The sequence below is a fragment of the Pleuronectes platessa genome, chromosome 12 (assembly GCF_947347685.1).
Source record: "Pleuronectes platessa chromosome 12, fPlePla1.1, whole genome shotgun sequence".
Taxonomy (NCBI): Eukaryota; Metazoa; Chordata; class Actinopteri; order Pleuronectiformes; family Pleuronectidae; genus Pleuronectes; species Pleuronectes platessa.
Genome location: NC_070637.1, coordinates 12128572 through 12146966, shown reverse-complemented (window position 1 = coordinate 12146966; position 18395 = coordinate 12128572). Strand labels below are relative to the sequence as shown.

General features: G+C 41.5%; 1 protein-coding gene across 1 annotated transcript; it reads right to left on the bottom strand.

Moving 5' to 3' along the window:
- Positions 1-1536: 1536 nt before the first annotated feature.
- Positions 1537-11047, bottom strand: tmem87b (transmembrane protein 87B). The gene is made up of 19 exons (XM_053436363.1): positions 10860-11047; positions 9974-10034; positions 9792-9883; positions 9558-9692; positions 9404-9457; positions 9075-9246; positions 8166-8227; positions 7319-7502; positions 7114-7213; positions 6921-7014; positions 6141-6212; positions 5197-5305; positions 4983-5041; positions 4795-4898; positions 4631-4701; positions 4449-4519; positions 4262-4314; positions 4131-4161; positions 1537-3427 (listed from the first exon to the last, which is right to left on the bottom strand). The coding sequence occupies exons 1-19, from the start codon at positions 11007-11009 to the stop codon at positions 3386-3388; spliced, it is 1716 nt and encodes a 571-aa protein (XP_053292338.1). The 5' UTR covers positions 11010-11047; the 3' UTR covers positions 1537-3385.
- Positions 11048-18395: the final 7348 nt, after the last annotated feature.

The following is an 18395-nucleotide window of genomic DNA, read 5'->3' as shown; positions in this document are numbered from 1 at the left end:
TAGCTCTCTGAAACATCCCTTAAAATTGCCCATTCATGCACCGACCGTAAATCATTTGTGAAATTGAGGCAGCAGAAATGTTTTCACTTTATTGATTGCCATCAAACTGTTAAAGAGGCACGTGTGTTGTCGCGGGTGGGTTAGCACAGAATGAAAAGGCACAGTGGAGGAATTCAGCTCCACTTTTATTACGCCGGAGAGGAGAGAGGTCGTCTGTGGATCAACTTTCATGTGGGATAAATGTTTGGAGGAGGTCCAGAAATATGTGAGAGGAACAGGAAAGCAGACTGAACGTCCCTTTGCTTTTGTCTCTCTTTGAAGTGGCCTGTATTCTACAATACAATGATGACAGTGATAATGAGACAATATCATACGACCATTGTGTTACTTTCAGGTCAGACAGAAGTATACATAACAAGGATGGCTCTCAGCAGTAAACTCAATCAGGCTGCAATAAATTATACACACTTATAGAAATAAGTCCCCAAAGCATGCCTGATCCTTTTCATTAATAGATCCATTAATTATGTCTTAGGAAATCAGGGAAAATGTAAAAACAAAAAAGGAATGTTTTGTGACATTGGTGAGATCATCAGTAAAATCAATGAATCAAAAACTAATACATTTGTTTTTGCAGGTTACTTCAATGTAAAGCTGAGAGGAACCAGATCTCTCTCATTATGAGCCCACACAGCGTCTCTCTGTTTGAGTGTTTTCCCCTCAAAGACTAGTGATGGTTTTATTACCTCAACCACAGAGGTTATATTTTCACCCGTGTGTCGGTTTGATTGTGAACCGAATCCTGCAAAAACTACTAAACATATGTTTTCTTAACTTGGTGGGAGGATGGGATATGGACCAAAGAAGCACCCGTTCCCATAGGGCGGCTGTGGTTGAGGGGTAGAGTGGTCGTACTCCAACCTGAAGGTCGGCAGTTCGATCCCCAGTCTGATCCATCCGCATGCCGAAGTGTCCTTGGGCACTTTTTTCCACAACAGTAACTTGATATATTTTGTCACTGATCTGGACAAAGGAGCGGATCTAGTAATTTTTTCATCACTTTCTTTAACATGGGTTGATGGGATCCTTTGTGGGTATTCAGCATTCTACTTTCACAACTGTGTCATTGCAGTGTAAGTTTACTGTTTGGTCTTTTAAACCAAATACTGTGGCCGATTTCCAAATGTGTCTTGTGTTTTACTGAGAACAGTCACGTCATTGTGCAGGCCAATTTCTAAAAGTCAAACCAGAATGGTCTCCATAAAATTACTTGTAAAGTTGACATGACAAATTTGTTGGCCTGTTTTCATATGTTCTGTTGTTTCAGCTTCTTAGTTACCAACATGGGCTAAAGGCTTGAGAGAAAAAAATACCGCAACTGGGCTTCATTCAATCTTGCCTGTTAATATTTCAGTCCCTGCATTTCATCGTCATTCATCATCATTTTCCTCACAATAGCCTTTTCATTCAACAGATCCAACCTCTCAAATCTGGTATTTGCAAGACAGCTTAAAAAAAAAGACTTTAAATCCTTAGTAAAATATATGATGTGTTTTTATTGCCAAATTATTACTGAAAAGCAAAGATCAGGAAACAAACACTCATGTGTATTCAATTCATATTTAATCGGAGTGTACAAACTTCCTGAGAAGGAAGAGACAAGAAAACTGCTGGTATGAAAAGTTTAAGCCCAGCTATTCACTCGAGAAAAATAATAATTTAAAAAAAGTCATATTATCCAGACACCGCTCCACCTCTGGAATTATGAAATAACAGGAGTGAGCCACGACCCATCTGTACAAATAATCAAAGGTCCACTGCAAGTGTCTGCAGTTTTATATAACAGGAGGACAGCTTGCCATCATAAACACAACCATTCCATGTATCCAACTTCAAGAAGTGACACTATAAACTCATTCGGATGATCAGCTTGTGCTTGTGCTAACCACATCACTTTAACTAGTGTGTTATAACATGGGACTTCCCGGGCCGAGGAACTGCTGTCACATTTAGTCGAGACAACAAACATGAAGAAGATGACGACAGTGTTCCAACTCCAAAACCATTTCGACAAAAACACTGCACCAGCCATTTTTAAAAAGAACCATACAAAATAAAAAAGGTTAAGACTTATCTGAAAGAACATTAGAGTCATTGAAGTGTCTCTGAAACCAACACGATGATATCATCGGCAAACATGGCAGGGAAAGGAGAAACAAGCTGTAGTTTGCCATCTGCCTAATTCATCATGAGAATGTTCAGGATCCAAGTCATTAAAAACCATGGAAGCACACATTGTTAACACACTTGGTTGAAAGCACAGTTTTAACAACGTATAAGTACACTTGAAAAACAAATAAATAATTAAATTTACCAGCATACAAACAGTATTTTGCTCCTTATTTTAGAAGACACGACACCAGGCCACACACACACCTACAGTAGATTCAAAACATGACTGCAAACCAAATAGACGGAAAACATTTGACTTACATCTGTAGAAATCACTGGTTTTTGCTACTCTCAATCATTCACACATCAATACTGAGGATGCTGGGAAGATTAAATCCAAGACATGAACAACAGTTTTAAATACTCTCAGATTCCTGAACAGATAAGGGCCCTAGACAAGAACAACATGTAGGCACTGATTTGATCTTCAAAAGTGCATTAGAGCAAATGTTCTGTTTAAAGTTTTTGAATTTTCTTGTCTCAGATTTGAAATGGTAGCAACAAAACAAAAAAAGTATTAATCAGACAGTCACATGTAAATGACAGTGTTACTGAAATCGTTTACTTTTGCTAAATTAACTGTTTCATTATTTTTTGGAAAATAATTAAGCAATAAATCATTCTTGTTGTTAATTACTCAGAAAAAGGCTGTTTCATCATTTGTCCTGATCATAGGCCTATATTTGTTTTAGTTTTTTTTTTTACAACCAACCAATTATATGCGAATACCCTAAAAAAGACACTTAATGTTTTCAAGTTAAAGTACGTCCATGCATGTGGTCCTTAATTCGCTGATAAAATAAATTTAATAACATAGATAAATACAACGTGTCATACGAAATGAAACATTCTCTTTGGAAAGAAAGCCTCTGAACTGTTCTTATTAGGGAAATGATGAACCAGTTGGTCAGTGAAAAGACCCTTCTTCCTCTGGTTCAGTTCTTCAGAAGTTGAGGAAATGAGCAGAGCTCCTCCTGAATTGCGACCTGCACCACCTTGTGAAGTAGCAGACATTCAGGAGGATCCCCTGAAAAAGCTAAATGGCACTGCACCACCACCCAAATGGAAACCCTGGAGAAGACCCTGGTGCTGAGTCAGCGACACCTGCTTCTGTTCTCCCTCAATGTCAGCCGAAGGCCAGCAATGTTCTGTCTCACTCCAGCTTTGACATCTCATACTTTGTGGTCATGATTTCCTGAAAAAAATAAAAGAATATAAGCTGTACATTCTATTTAATCAAATTTGAATTTTCAATTGTTATGCCTTGTGAATAGAATATAGAGAACCACAAGTAATGTTGTCTGTCAAAGTTTTCTTTCTCTCAGAGCAGTTTACCACTCAAATTTATCTACGGCTCCTTAATTTCAGATTTTATCCGGTAAATTAATGAAAATTGGGTGAAAAAGCTGCCACCGGGGGACTGATGCAAATTTATTTTAAAAAGAGGATTCTTGTAAAAGTCATCCTAAATGCATTTCATGGTTATGCACATGATGTCATGCTGAAAGAATATGGCTAAAGCATTTCCTAAACTAAAACTTCGTCATCCTCACCAGCTGATCGAATGGAAAAGAAGAAAAAAACATTCATCTTGGATTGCAGTGTAGAGCTAGTGTAACGAGCACAAAAAAATCCCCAAATTCTTTAACTCCACACTTTATTTTGGAACGGGAGGAAAAACAGACACAGTGGCCTCTAAGGGTTGAAAGGTATTTATAAAAGGCGCCGTGGGTCCGGTCACTGCGTCCTAAAGTCACTACTAATACAGCAATGTAAAATGAGTCACTATCATGATGCTTTCTTTCTCACTCTGTTTGTTGAATGTTACCAAGCTCCACCAACTGTGGTTATGTGTTATGTCTACATCCTGTTTTGAGTATTTAAAAGAGAGTTCATACCTCGTCTGAGTCGAGCAGGACTGGAAGAGCTCTGCAGGAACAAAAAAGGACCAAAGAGACACTGTGTTAGAATCAAACGTCGGAAAGAAATCTCACTGGATGAATACAAATCAATGTGATATGATGCTTACACATCAGCAAGAGAGCTGGGAATGTTGTCCTCCACCCACTTCAAGTCATCCTCCTAGACAAGCAGAAACAGGGTTTAAATAAAAGAAGTCAACACTGCCATCTGCTGACATGTGGACTGCAATTACAACTCCTATTGTGTGTTCCTATTATTCAATACACAACACCAAACACAACTGGGTTACTTACTGGGTTTGTTTCTGCAGGCTTCACTGTGCCATTTGTATCACTTTTAGTTGATCTCAACTTAATGCCATCTGCTGTAAATTTTGAAGAAACAACAAAGAAAAATAAATATAGCAAGACTATTAGAGACAGCAAGTGTCTGCAGTGTTCAGGTTAAATGTAAGATGTCTGTGAGTTTGCTGTACCAAGATTTGAGGAGGTGATGAACTCTTCGACCTCATCGTCTGAGTCATCAATGAGAGGTGTGAAGGCATACCTGTGGAGGATGGATGTAGTGATTAATCATAAAGTGCCAGTAAAGACAATATGTCTCCCATTCAGTTCATGTTGTTGAAATCTAATGTCTTGCCTTTGGTTGTTTGCAGATGGTCTCCATAAAAACATAATGACGAGCAGAATGATGGAGAACAGGAACCTCCAGAAAGCGTCTTCCACCCACAGCTCGATCCAATCCTGTACACAAAAACAAATATCAATCAAACTAAAATGTTAAATCCTATTTATTTTTCATGATGATTATGATTAAAACATACTCACAGACTGACAATCTGCAAGACGGAATTTCTTTGTTGTCCAGGCCATGAAAATGATGGAAGCTGAGGAAAGCCAGAGCAAAGTTTGAGACACAGATCTTCTGTTGTTTTGAAGAGACTGAATGTTTTTACAGGTTTTATAAACAAAAAACTAGAAATCATTACAGAGTACTAACAACACTCTAGTCTGATTGAAACTGTATGGTCGTACCACTTACCAATCACAGCAAATATCAGCGTGTTTGTAAAGTGCCTGTAGAGAGACAACTTGACAGGGTTTCTCCTCAGCTTCAGCGTCTTGATGGTTTGTGCCAGGCTGACAAAGATGTTAGTGGCAGTCAAGGTAAATATGTGGGAAACATTACACAGAAACCATTGGACCTTATAACCTCTACATGTGATTGATATTGTAGATAACATCCATGTTTTGCATCTGCCTGCTAAAACATATTTAATTTTTGTCCATTAACTCACTCACAAATGAATGAAGTAAAGGATAGAGTGGTCTCTTCAGTTATTATAACTACGTATCAGAATGTATTTTACCGTATGTGTGTGATTTTGATTGGATGTGGTTCTGACTCAGTTTTGTGGCAGTCTTATCTTTACAATGAGATGGAACCACATGATAACAACATCAATTAGCCCTTCATCAGTACTTAAGTGTACTTAATTATGCAGATTAATAGTATCATTATTTTAAGCTAGAAAAAAAACAGAAACAATTTCCCAGTCACTGTTTCTAAATTTGAAATACATAAACCCATAATGCATAATCCGTACCTTAGTGGAATCCATATTAATTTCACCTTTAAACAGGAGCATGTGTAATGGGCGTTGCTGGTTCATGCAAATCCTTAATTTTGCCCGTTCAGACCTAGATTGTCCATTAATATCAACAAAGCAAAATAGCACTGGTTGTGTGAAGAACAAAAAGAGACAGCGAGTGCAGGAAATTTGAGTTAAACCACCAACCAGAAAAAAAAAAATCACTTCTTGCAAAACTCAGTAGAAGATGTATGATTATTAAAGCAAGGCCATATCTTAAGAGATGTGAACAGCTGCTGGTCAAACTATCCTGGTCTAATCCGGGCCTGTGTGAAGGAGGAGAGGACCAGAGGTGAACCACATAGGGAAAGGTTGTAGGTGCACAAAAGGATATCCACCAACATAGAGAGGAGTCAAGCAGAGCCAGGGGAATGTTGGCCAGCAGGGCCAAGTCAGAGTCTTTCGCCTGGAAGGGAGGGCAGAGCACCACCGGAGGACACAGGGACAGATGTGACAGATGTGACAAAACATCACAGAGAGGATAGATGGTACAAAAAAGAAGCAGCACAGGAAGTAAAACTATAGGATCATTCCAAAAAGGTGCAAAGAGGAAAATCACCAAATCATTCAACCCAAAAATGCAAGAATGCTCAGTGTCACATGAGTTTAATCAACTAACAAACATGTCTGTTTCGTTTGGTATTGTCTGTGGTGCTGAGGTGTACACACTGGAAGGATATGAACCAGATGGCACAGGAATCAAGCACAGCTAGAAAAATAGCTGTGATGAGAGAAGGGCCATTGTCTGTACCCTTGATTTAAAAAAAAGAAAATACAAAAACTGAAAAGCAAGTTTTACTATAACAACAATCTGACAAACCACAAAGCATTAGAACGGATCATTTAAATCAACAACTGGTGAAATAATAAGTCATCTTACTGATCATTAGAAACTTGATCAAGATCATGTAAGATTCTCGAAAAGTTACTTTTAATTTGCTAATTAACACAAGATCTCAAATTTCAGTTTGCAATTCCTCTTCTTTAGACCAAAATGTATATATCTGTAGGTTTTTATGATTCTTGGTCAGATCAAATTTAACCTCTGGTTGAAGTTCGTTACAATAACTAATATTTCCATAGACTAATATCAATGAAATAAGTCTCTACTTACCCCAGTAATCCTCAGGACACCTTCAATGCTTGCAAAGGCAAAGTAGAGGACACCGAGCCCTACGACTCTATGCATCACTGTCCCCAGCCGAGGCCTAAAACAAAAAGTTAGCAAAATAAAAATAGTTTTTTACCCGATTTTTTCATTAAACAAACTGTATCCTGTATCTGTGTCACAGTGATTGCTGACATACTTTACAATTCCATAGCCAAGACTGACGATGATGACGAGCAATCGAGCCAAAGTCCTCTTCAGGGCAGAGACCAGCTCGGCAAAGATCAACAAGCCTGAAGCTAAGCACCACAGTAACAGAGAGAAAAAGAAAAATGAAAAATATTACAAACAAATATTCAGATATCTCAGATGAAAATGGTTTAAAAATAATATGTGACGCTCACAAGCAGAGCCGACAGCATTGGTGTTTTCGTATTCAGCGCAGAAGACGGCCATCTCCACCATCCCGAGGAATATGACGCCTGCGATCCAGAACTGGATCCTCAGCAGATCCATCCAGTAGCACGCTGCCCAGGCAAACCACAGCAGGGCATAAAGGATGTACACGATGCACATCACCATGTAGAACTACAAGCACAGAGAGCGAAAGGAGGGAGGAGTTAGTCCAAAAACACATGTGGGAGCAGTTGGTTTTCATTGGCTACAAACCAAATTCCTCAAAAAATTGACAATTTGTCCAAAACCATCTCCAGTGGGCCGACTCTTCATCTAGTTTCAGGGAGATTTACGAGGCACTGTTAACTGTAGCACACTTGAACATGGTGACACTCAGAGACACATTTGAAAAGGCAGTATTACTGTCTCTTCCCACATAAAGCGGCACATGATAATCCACCCTCCATGCTTTACTGATAGTTGGTGAACACATTCAGTTTGTAATTTTACAAGTAATCGTCTCTTTATCTTTGAATAAAGATGTTGCTCTTGCGTTTTTGAAATGTCACCCACATCCTTCCCTATATTGTGAAATGCATTGGGCTGACCAGAGCTACAACTGTATGTATCTCTTTATTTTAGGTGAGCTGTCCTTATAAAGCAGTGGACACATTTTTTGACTCTGAATTGTAGATTGTTCTGTAAATAACCAGTTAATTTATAACATGTACATACCCATAACAGTAAAACAGAATCCTCCTTTATAGCCAGGAAAGAATTATGGACATATAATAACATTGTACATGTATTTTATAAATGAGTAAGTAGTGTTTATGGCATAAATCATCTACTTACAATCATGAGAGGCCACTCTGTGATAGAGATGTAGCCATGGCTGCCTTTCATCACCACGTTCACTGGAAAAACAAAACCCAGACAGTAAACAAATGAAGTGTGACAGTGTTTCCCAACAAAAAGTTTGCTGGTTGGGACGAGTCCATTAATCTGACGCTTCAGAGTCGACTGCAAAACAGCTCTACATTTACAAGCCAGCTTCTGATTAATGGAAATCAATTCGGCACATGAATGCACCACTGTTGCAAACGTTTAGATCTCATTCAGATCTGGTATTAACTTGCTACCTGAGTCATCAGATCACAAGTGAACGCAACTAGCTACGCACTGAGTGCCGCCTGAGATCCTACCACTGGGTTGGTCTGGACCACATTCTTTCTCTGTATAAACACAAATGCATACTGAGACAAATATGACGCACCTAGTCAGCCTTCTTCTGACTTAATACAGTTTCACAATGAAACAAATATATTTTAATGCATAATTTGTTTTGTGGGAAAGAACACAATATCAACTCGAACCACTAAATGGGAAAAAAAATGTCTTCATAGTAGATCTGCTCAGCTCATCGATTCATTCAGTCCCTCCTGACTCCACTCGCTCTTCGCTCCGTCGCACTTGTACCGTCACACACACACACAAACAAATCCTACACATCTGTTAGCTCAGCCTGGGTGAGGAGAACACCATTTGGTCTTAGCAAACGACACATGTGGCTATTTGCATATAGAGAAGGGAGTGTAAGAGCTGATCACATGTGATCACAGGAGACACATTCAGGATATATTTTAATGCCAACTGTGAACACACGATTTTAACGCTGTCCGGTAATGATCTCTCAAGATTGTTGTCAAAACAATAAATAAGGTAAATGCTCATGATGTCATTACGTCTTTAGTCAAATCTCACCTGTTAAATTCCAGTTAGCGTCCTGTTTACTGGGCACAATCTTAACAACCAGCAGGTACGGCCCATCCTTCCACGTGGTGGCAATGACGTCGTCTTTGATGTTTACACTGGCATTCTTTGTGGCGCTGTTGCTCTCATACTCCTCAGTAATTAATTTTATTTCATTTTCATCCTGCCGTGTTACAAACAAAATTAATTCAATGTAAATCCCTTTTATCAAAATAGTTCAATCCAAAGTATGTGGAAACTATTAAGGAAAAAACACATTAAATAAAACATGTTTTCAGTTTATCACTTCATGAATTCAAAGAGATAAGTTATTTTCTCACTGTCACTTTGCCCTCAACGGGCGGAGTAACTGGACGTGGGTCTGCTTTGGCTTTCTGAAAAGCATAGGGTGTTATTAGGTTATATAATGCAGAGATAGATCATAAATAACAGATGTGTGTGACAACACGGATGTGACTAAATAAACAAACTTACTTTGAGCATGGGGAAAGAGCGTAGTGCACCATTACACGTCACAGGACTGTACTTGTGTTCGATGAACTCCCCTTCTCCGAGGGGATTTGGGTCCAGGCCCTCTCCACGACTCAGAGGCGTTCTCTCATACATTTCCTGCAGACAGTGGCAGTCCCGGTTCAACATTCACAAACAATAGAGTCTAGGCTGATACACTGACTGGTAATTTGTGTGCTATTAAGTTCCTGTACTTACATCAATGTTGCTGAATTCATTGTGACAGGGGTAGTATTTTAAAAACCAGTGAATGGTGAAGGTCACCTCCTCTGGACAGCCAAACAACAGAACTAAAAAAGATGGCAGAGGACACAAGTGACGATAGACACAAGGGAATAGAATTATTGTGGTGGGTTGTGTGCACACTTTCAATGTCTTACCTTTCAATTCAATATCAGTGTCTTTATACATGGATTTTCTTATCAGCAGCGGTCTTGAGGTCTGTAGAATAAACAAGGTTTGTGAGCCGGAGGACTGGTTTCCTTATCAAACAGGATACAGTTAGATGAATGAACTGTTAGTGCGCGTCCAGAGTTCAGACTGGGACCTCTCTGTGTGGATCTGACGAAGTGGAAACTATAATGCTGCCCTTGGTTGTGTGTGTGCCTCTCAGCACACATAATACTCCAGGACACAGACGACAGTAAAGGGGAAACTGAGACTTCACACTGTTTAAATTATTGATCGAGGCTTTCTACCTCTTCTCGGATCAAGTCTGGGTCTTAATGCTGATAATCAAGAGGAATAGATCTGATATACAGGAGTGAATAAGTCCACTGTAGATCATATTTCAGGCTGTGTTTAACACGTTAAACCCATGACGCGTTGCAGGGTTGTTAAAAAGGAAATACGCAAACCCTTTAAGTAAACCAGATCCCCCAGTTCAAACAAGGATGTGGACTCAGGTAATGCTTGAGGGGTGGAACCAGGATTAGACACGGACATACACTGTAGTTTATCTTGCTACTTCGGCTAAATAGGAAAACAATAAACCTTTGAACTGCTGTTTAACATAAGCTGTGGTAGCTAGTTAGCTAGAGCTCATCAGCAACATGCTCCACCATTTCTGTTTAGAGCACCTTGTCAAAATCTATGAAGGATATAAAGTGGAGTGAACGTTTGTTTATAACGGTGGTGTTAACACGGGACAGATACCACGACTGGGTCCCACTCTCACAGCTGACATGGAGCTAGCATAACAAGGCTAACGTGGCTAACGCTAGCAGCCCGGTGCTGTGGATATCCAGCAGGTTTGCTTCTACTCACATTTACAAGGGTGTTCCTCCACAGTCCGCGCTCTGGAGATGCGACAGCCGCGTGTATGGAGCTGAGTAAACCCAGGAGCAGGACTCCCCATCCGGGAAAAACTCCTCCGGTCGCACCGCTCCACGTCCTCATCCTGACCGCGGCAGCCATGTTCACTGTGGGATCCGAGGCTGAGCTGCAGGGGGCGCTGTGAACGCAGCATCAGTCTTGACTATCACCTTATGATCTTTATTATAGAAATACTCTAACACCCTACCTCATGAGGTATATAGAAGAAGTCCACGCTCAGGGTTTCCCCCAGAAAACTTGCTAAGCCTGGTGGTAGGGCCGCTAGAGAAGCCGACCGGCGGCCGACAAAAAAATGTTAAAAGTTGACAGGAATTTTGAAATTATGACAATTGTTATTTTAAGACATTTATTAACAATACTTATTAATATTACATAATACAGTTTACAAAAAATAATAAATAAAATAAAAATAAATATTATCAATTAGTAAAATCTAAATGAATCTAAAAAAACTAGCCATTTCTGGTCACATTTAAAAGTAAAATAAATTAACATAAATAAAAAAGTGCAAACATGGCCAAGGGGGAACAGGGAACTCAGGGCCTGAAGAGGTATGCTGTGTGACCTCTTTTACTTCTTGCAAGTGATCCGTCTCGGCTTCTGAAAGAACTCCTCAAGAGCCTTACTGTAGTCAAGATCAGCCATAGAGGGACCATTTATTGTTATACAGAGGCAACCTGTTCCTGAGGTCTTTGGGTTAAATCCGCTACTTGGATGTTTCCCATCGCGACTCGCAGCAGGCTGCTCCGACGGGCTAACATCCGACGTGCTAATATCCGACATGCTAACATCCGACGCGCTAACATCCGAAATGCTAACTAGCTCTGGCTCTGCCTCGTCATCGAGCCCACGGCTCGGTCGGCTCGCTGGCGATGCTCTCCGCTTGGTCTGGGGCTGAACGAGCGGCCTCCCCCGACTCCGGAAAAAGAAATAGTCCAAGGTTTTTGTTACCCTTTCTCCGTGACATGTCGCGTGAAAGTTGTTGCGAAAGTTGTTGCGTGGTAGAGACGGGTCGTGGTTTTGGAGGTTCAGGTGATGGAAAATACACCTGACCTCTTACCTTATGGGTTCACATACTGACCATAAGATGTCGCCATTGCGGTTTCAACCGTATCACCCGATGCGGTTAAAAGCGCAATGCCGTCTTTGGTATCATGTTTCTGGTGCATAACATTTTCTTTTTTTTTTAATAAATAAACAAGCGACGCTTAGCCTGGCGGGGGGGGGGGGGGGAGAAAAGCCTGGCGGCCCGCCAGGCCTATAAAGCACTGGGGGAAACCCTGCACGCTGGTTTATTTACGTCCTCCCGGCTCCTCACACACAGTGAACGATGGCAACTAACAGAAAAAGGATGTTGATGACGCGACAGTTTTTGCTGAATTAAGTGACACCTAGCAGGTCAAAATGCTTTTGTTATCGTGTCTTAACGCAGCGGTTCCCCGGTCTTGTTTCCAAACTGCGTTGCTAATTCAACAGCTGCAACAGCTTGAAGCTACACGGAGGCAGCTAGCTTCCCCCCAGCTTCCACACACAGTCAGCACGGACACCCGATACTAGCTACTACCAAGTGTTTGCTTCTAACCTGACGGTGTTTGAGAAACAGTGTCATGAGAACCATGGGATTAAAGTCAGCGGGTTTTTGCGCTGTTCCCACCGCAGTTAGCATGGTGGTTAGCCCGCTAGCCCCGTTATGAAAGTTCGTTATAACCTCATGTGACCGTACACACATGCCGTAAGTGCTCTAACCAGCCACCGTCAGCCGGACAACGCCGCTGGCTTAACACACTTGTCACATTAATCATAGAGTCGTAGTTGTGATTTTGGTTTATTGTGATGTAGGGAATGGAACCCTGTTTGCCTGTAGTGCCAAAGGGAGAAGAATCACAGTCAGTAGGAACTGAACCAAGTCAATCTATTTTCATTTAGGTACATTTTGCTGTATTTATCACCTGTAATGAATGAGATTATTATATGAGAGCATGGTGTTGGAAAATATACAAGTCTGATTCATTACAGGCCCGGTGCGTGCAATTTTGCCGCTTTAGGCAATTTAGTTTTTGCCGCCCCTCTTTTTTCAATGTACCATACCAACAACACACAAACACCAATAAAGGGCTAATGCAACGCTGGAGGTGCTTAAAGTGCCAAGTATGCATTTGCGGATCCATATCATGAGTCATGACAGCACAGGTACAAAGGCTGAATTATCAGCAGCGCACCTGTAGCGGGAGCTCATTGGGGGGGCAATGAGTGGAGTATGTGCAGTGTGTGTCGAGCCCGGTCCCGTCCGGACCGGACAGCGTCGTGTTCGTTGATTCGAGGTTCAGATGGGAAAGGCAATGATTAGACAAATTCAATGTTCAAAAGTTTCACAGTAACAAGTTTATTGTATAAGAACAATACTTACAGAGAGTCTCTGGGGTTCTGCCGGACACGTCACCAGGTTCACTGGATCATGTCGAGAAGACGCTCCCCTCAATCCTAAGTCCACAGTATATATATAATCAGACACAGGGTGGGCACAGAGGCGGTTCTTTTTCTTTGAGGGAATTTAGTTATTGGCCAGATGAATATTGTTTCCTCAAAATGCAGTTTTTTGCAAGTACGTCACTTTCAACTGACCAGGTGTCCCATCACTGTGGCCTTGACAAACAGGGAGCTTGCTACAGTGGGGAGACCCAGCAGATTGGAAATTTCAGGAGGATTTCATATCTTTTCTCACAATATTTCATGAAGCACCTCATTGTATTAGTTCTGGCACGTCCTCTCTCTTTTCTGAGCATCCGTGCTTTCATTATTTCAAATCTCAAGATGAACTTCCATCACACACTTTTCTCTGAATTATATTTTGGGTCAGATTGACATTCAGGTTGACACCTGCTCTTTCTGTGGTCGTGCTCTGGGCCTGACCCTGCGTCTGAGTCAAAAAGATTATACATCATTCTAATTAAAAGAAACTGTTGTAGCATTATTGATTATATGGATTATACAGCTAATATTTGTTCACAGGATATAGGTAAAATATAATCACAAGATACAGAGAAACATAGATATCTCAACAGTGTGACGGAGGATAAATTAGGAGCGACACACAAATAAGTTTGTATCTCCGTCTTGTTGTGATGACACTCCTCTCAATTTGAAGTTGATCGGATGTAAGCCCTGGTAGAACTACCTCAAAGTAAAAATGTGGAATATGGCCAAAATGGCCACTAAATCAGAATAGCAGGCTTCCTGTAGCATTTTTCCAATTGCTCCTACAGACTTTTTTGTTTATCTGGTCATGATAAACCTATGTATCGATTTTTTTGAAGATTGGTCAATTTGAACGTGCGCAGTCTGCTCTATATCATGCACTCGCACGCTGTGTGAATATGCTGCTTTCTGTCGGAGACCATAACCTAGCTTGCGCTGGACCAAATTTTCGTCACTGAGAATCTTCAGTCACTTAATCGTTCGAGAGGAGTGGTCTCAACTGCTGTCTGATATCCATGTGTTCATGACGTTTCCAACTCCCTCTGCCGCCTTTGTTACAAGTTTGAGTTTAAATCGCATTGAGATTAGTTTGTATGAAACATTTTATAATAACTTTTGAAATTATGTGTGGTTTGAATTTATATATGGAAATAATATTCTAGCTTAACATGCTACAGCCATGCTAAAGCTAATGCTAATGCTACTGAGGTTGTGCAACCCATGGTGTTAACATAGCACATATCAAGTAACTGCAATCCTATGGAATAGATGGAATAGATCAAGAGTATGTCCTTTGTTTGGAATAGATCAAGAGTATGTCCTTTGTTTGGGTCTTTACCACCTCCTGTCAAACAGTGAGTGCTTTGATGTGTCAAAGGTTCTTTATTTGACCTTTAGAAACAGCTCAAAGCCAAATACTTTACAACAACCCTGTTACACTGGATCCCCTTTGTTCATTCGATAACATATAATAAGATAAGATAAGATTATCTATATTGATCCAGCCACCCGGAAAATTCCGTTCATCCAGCATGAAGTGCAAAGGAGACAAAGTAGGTTCTGTTCTAAGCAGGACAGACTTCAGGTTAAACTGTTTTTAGTTTTATCTTCAAAACACAATCGTCTTTAATTTTTTTGTGTTACTTTACAGTCATTTTACAGAATTTAGCAGCAGATATGTGTAAATGACTAAAGTTCATTCAGCTGTGTGTCTTGAATATATCTGAAGCTAGGACGGGACAGTGTTTTTACCTGGTATATGTATATTTGTGTCTTTCAGTCAGTTGGACATATGCTGTCTAAAGGAGCTCAGGCCTTCTGCCGAGCCGCCCGCCGATTCCTCTGCTGTTTCCCAGCAGCAAGAGCAGGAGAGGAAAAGTTGGAGAAGGATAACAAAGATCTGAAGACAAAGATGAAAGTGAAGGAGGAAGAAATTGTCTACCTGATCTCTGGACAGATGCTGTCTGAAGGAACTAAGGCCATTGGCCCAGTCATCCTGGAGAAAACTGGTCTAGCTGCTGAGAACGTTGCTCTGGCTGCCGAGAACGCAGCTCTAGCTCCTCAGAACATTGCTCTAGCTGCTGAGAATGCTGCTCTAGCTCCTGAGAACATTCATCTAGCTGCTGAAATCACTGCTCTAACTGCTGAGAAAGCTGCTGTAACTGCTAAAGATGCTGCTCTTACTGCTGAGTTGCTTGCTCAAGCTCGTGAGAACATTGCTCTAGCTTCTGTAATCACTACTCTAACTGCTCAGAAAGTTGCTCTAACTGCTTATAGCGCTGGTCAAGTTCCTGAGATCGCTGTTCTAATTGCTGAGACCACTGCTCTAATTGCCGAGAAGGCTGCTCTAGTTGGTTATAACAGCGGACTAAATGCAAGGAATGATAAACTGAAGAGGCAGCAGAAAGCTTTGTGTGCAGCTCTGGCTAAAGACAATGGTGCGGCCAGAGCTGCTCTGGAAAAACAAAATATTACACTGACAAAGAAGATAAACCCTTCTGCCTTACAGCTGTTACGGGACACATTCATCTTGGCCAACACAGAAAAGACTATCGAAACAGCAAGAGCCAAAGAGGAAGATTTGGAGACGAAGCTTGAAGATCTGAAGATGACACTGAAAGTGGAACAGGAAGCCAGATTCAAACAGAGAGAGGATCTGATAATCCAGATCATAGAGACAGAGGAGAAGTTGTTTATTGAGCAGCAAGAAGGAAAACTGACCAAGCAGAACACTGAGCTTCAGGTACGTTACATCAGATCATTTTAGATTTGAATTATATGGATTGTATGTTTGTTTCATGTTTAGACTTTGCAGAAGAATAATGCAGAAACTTATGTTGTCTCTGACTTTTCAGGAACTCACATTGAAGTCCGATGAGAATGAGGCAAAGGTCAAAAAGCAGAGGAAGCAGGAAAAAGAGCGACTGGAGAGAGAGAAGAAGGAGAGAGAAGAACTGAAGAAGACAGAGAAGGAGGAGAGAGAAGAACTGAAGAAGACAGAGAAGAAGGAGAAGAAGGAGTGGATAGAACGGAAGAAGAGAGAGAAGAAGGAGAGTGAGAAGGAGGAGAAGGAGCGTGAAAAACTGATGAAGAGAGAGAAGAAGGAGACAGAGGAGAAGGAGCGAGAAAAACTGATGATGAGAGAGAAGAAAGAAAGATCTCATGCCATCTGCCTAGAGCTCCAGCGAACCCTCAGTGATGTCCTCGTGGTGAAACCTGGTTTAGCTCCAGAGATTGCTGCTCTAGCTGCTAAGAGTGCTGCTCTAGCTGCTGAGAAGGCCATTGTAGCTCCTGACAAGGCTACTCTAGCTGCTGAGAACGCTACTCTAAGTCCTGAGAACACTGCTCTAACTGCTGAGAATGCTGAGCTAGCTGCTAAGAATGTTGCTCTAGCTGCTGAAAACACTGTTCTAACTGCTGAGAAAGCCGCTCTAGCTGCTGAGATCGCTCATCTAACTGCCTGTAACGTTGCTGTAGCTGCTAAGACTGCTGCTGGGGATGCTGAGAAAATTGCTCAAGATGCCGAGATAGCTGCTCTAGATGATGAGACCGCTGCTCTAGCTGCTGAGATCGGCGCTCAAGCTCCCGCCATCACTTTTCTAGTTTCCGAGATCGCTGCTCTAGCTGCTGAAATCGCTGCTCTTACTGCTGAGAAGGCTGCACTAACTGAAGTAAATATTATTCTGGAGAGGCAGCTGGATGTTTTGTTAGCAGCTCGGTCTGAAGACAATACTGCAGAAGTCGTTGCTCTAACAGAACAAAATATTACACTGACAAAGGAGATGGACTATATAACCGTAAAGCTGTGTTGGACTACATTCGAATTGACCCTGAGGGAGACCGCCCTGGAAACAGCAAGAGCCAGACAGGAAAAGTTGGAGCAGGAGATTGAAGATGTGAAGATGACGATGAAAGTGGAACAGGAAGCCAGCTTAAATCAGAGAGAGGATATGATAAACCAGATCAGAGAGACAAAGGAGAAGTTGTTTATTGAGCAGAGGAGGTGCCCATCCAGAGCAGTGGCCTTGATGGGCTGGATCCAAGGTTCCTGATCAACATCCAGCTGCACTGCAAGAGTACAGTCCAGGAGATTGGTGTCGGCCCCAGAGTCAATAAAGACTGAGATTGTTTTAGTCTGTCCTTTGCAGAAGAGCTGGGCGTGGAGAAGGGGCTGAGACTGTCATGCCCTCTGCCTCATCTGCCTCCTAGTCTCTCTCTCTCTTGGTGTGTGTGTAGGTGACATCACTAATTGCTGATGAGAGCACGGTGTGCTGGAGTTGGGGCCTTGATTGACTAAGTTCCGAAATTCTGAAACGTCCTGTTCGTCCCTGTCTGACTTCCTCTGTCTCCCTGCCCAGGACCAGCAGCTGGACAATTGCCACGACTCCAGCCTTTGCCTGCCTGCCTTACTGTGTTAATGGATTTCCAATAAACTATTTGTCGTTACTTCTGCCTCAGCCCCTTTCTTTGCCTCTGTGCCTGAAGCCTGGCCTTAACAGTATAGTCCGGCCACAATGGACTTGGCAGAGCAAGCTGAGGCCCTCAGACAGGTAATGGCTCTCCAAGGAGCACAGCTGGGCCACCACGACGAGGCTCTGCATAGCATCCGAGATAAAGTGGATCAGATCACCACCGCAGGTGTGTTATATCTGCCTCGGATCGGAAGCGAGGGATTTGGTCTGTTTACTAAACGGTCCGCTCCTTAAAACTACAGGCACTTATGCGAGGGGTGTCGCTAGGTTAAAAAGACAACAAATTACTAACTTAAATAACACAACACATACTTGAACTTAAAGAACAAAATAAACCCAACCCAAATAATAAATGAAACAATATGCTTAAATTGGCAGGTTTAGCAGACAGTTACAGGTACTCAAGTGTGTGCACATGCTTAACATGTGCTTAACATTTCCTCCATTCCTCACCCAATGTTCTCTCTATAATAAGATTAACTTTCAAAAGATCCCATAATCCATCGATGACATTAGCTAC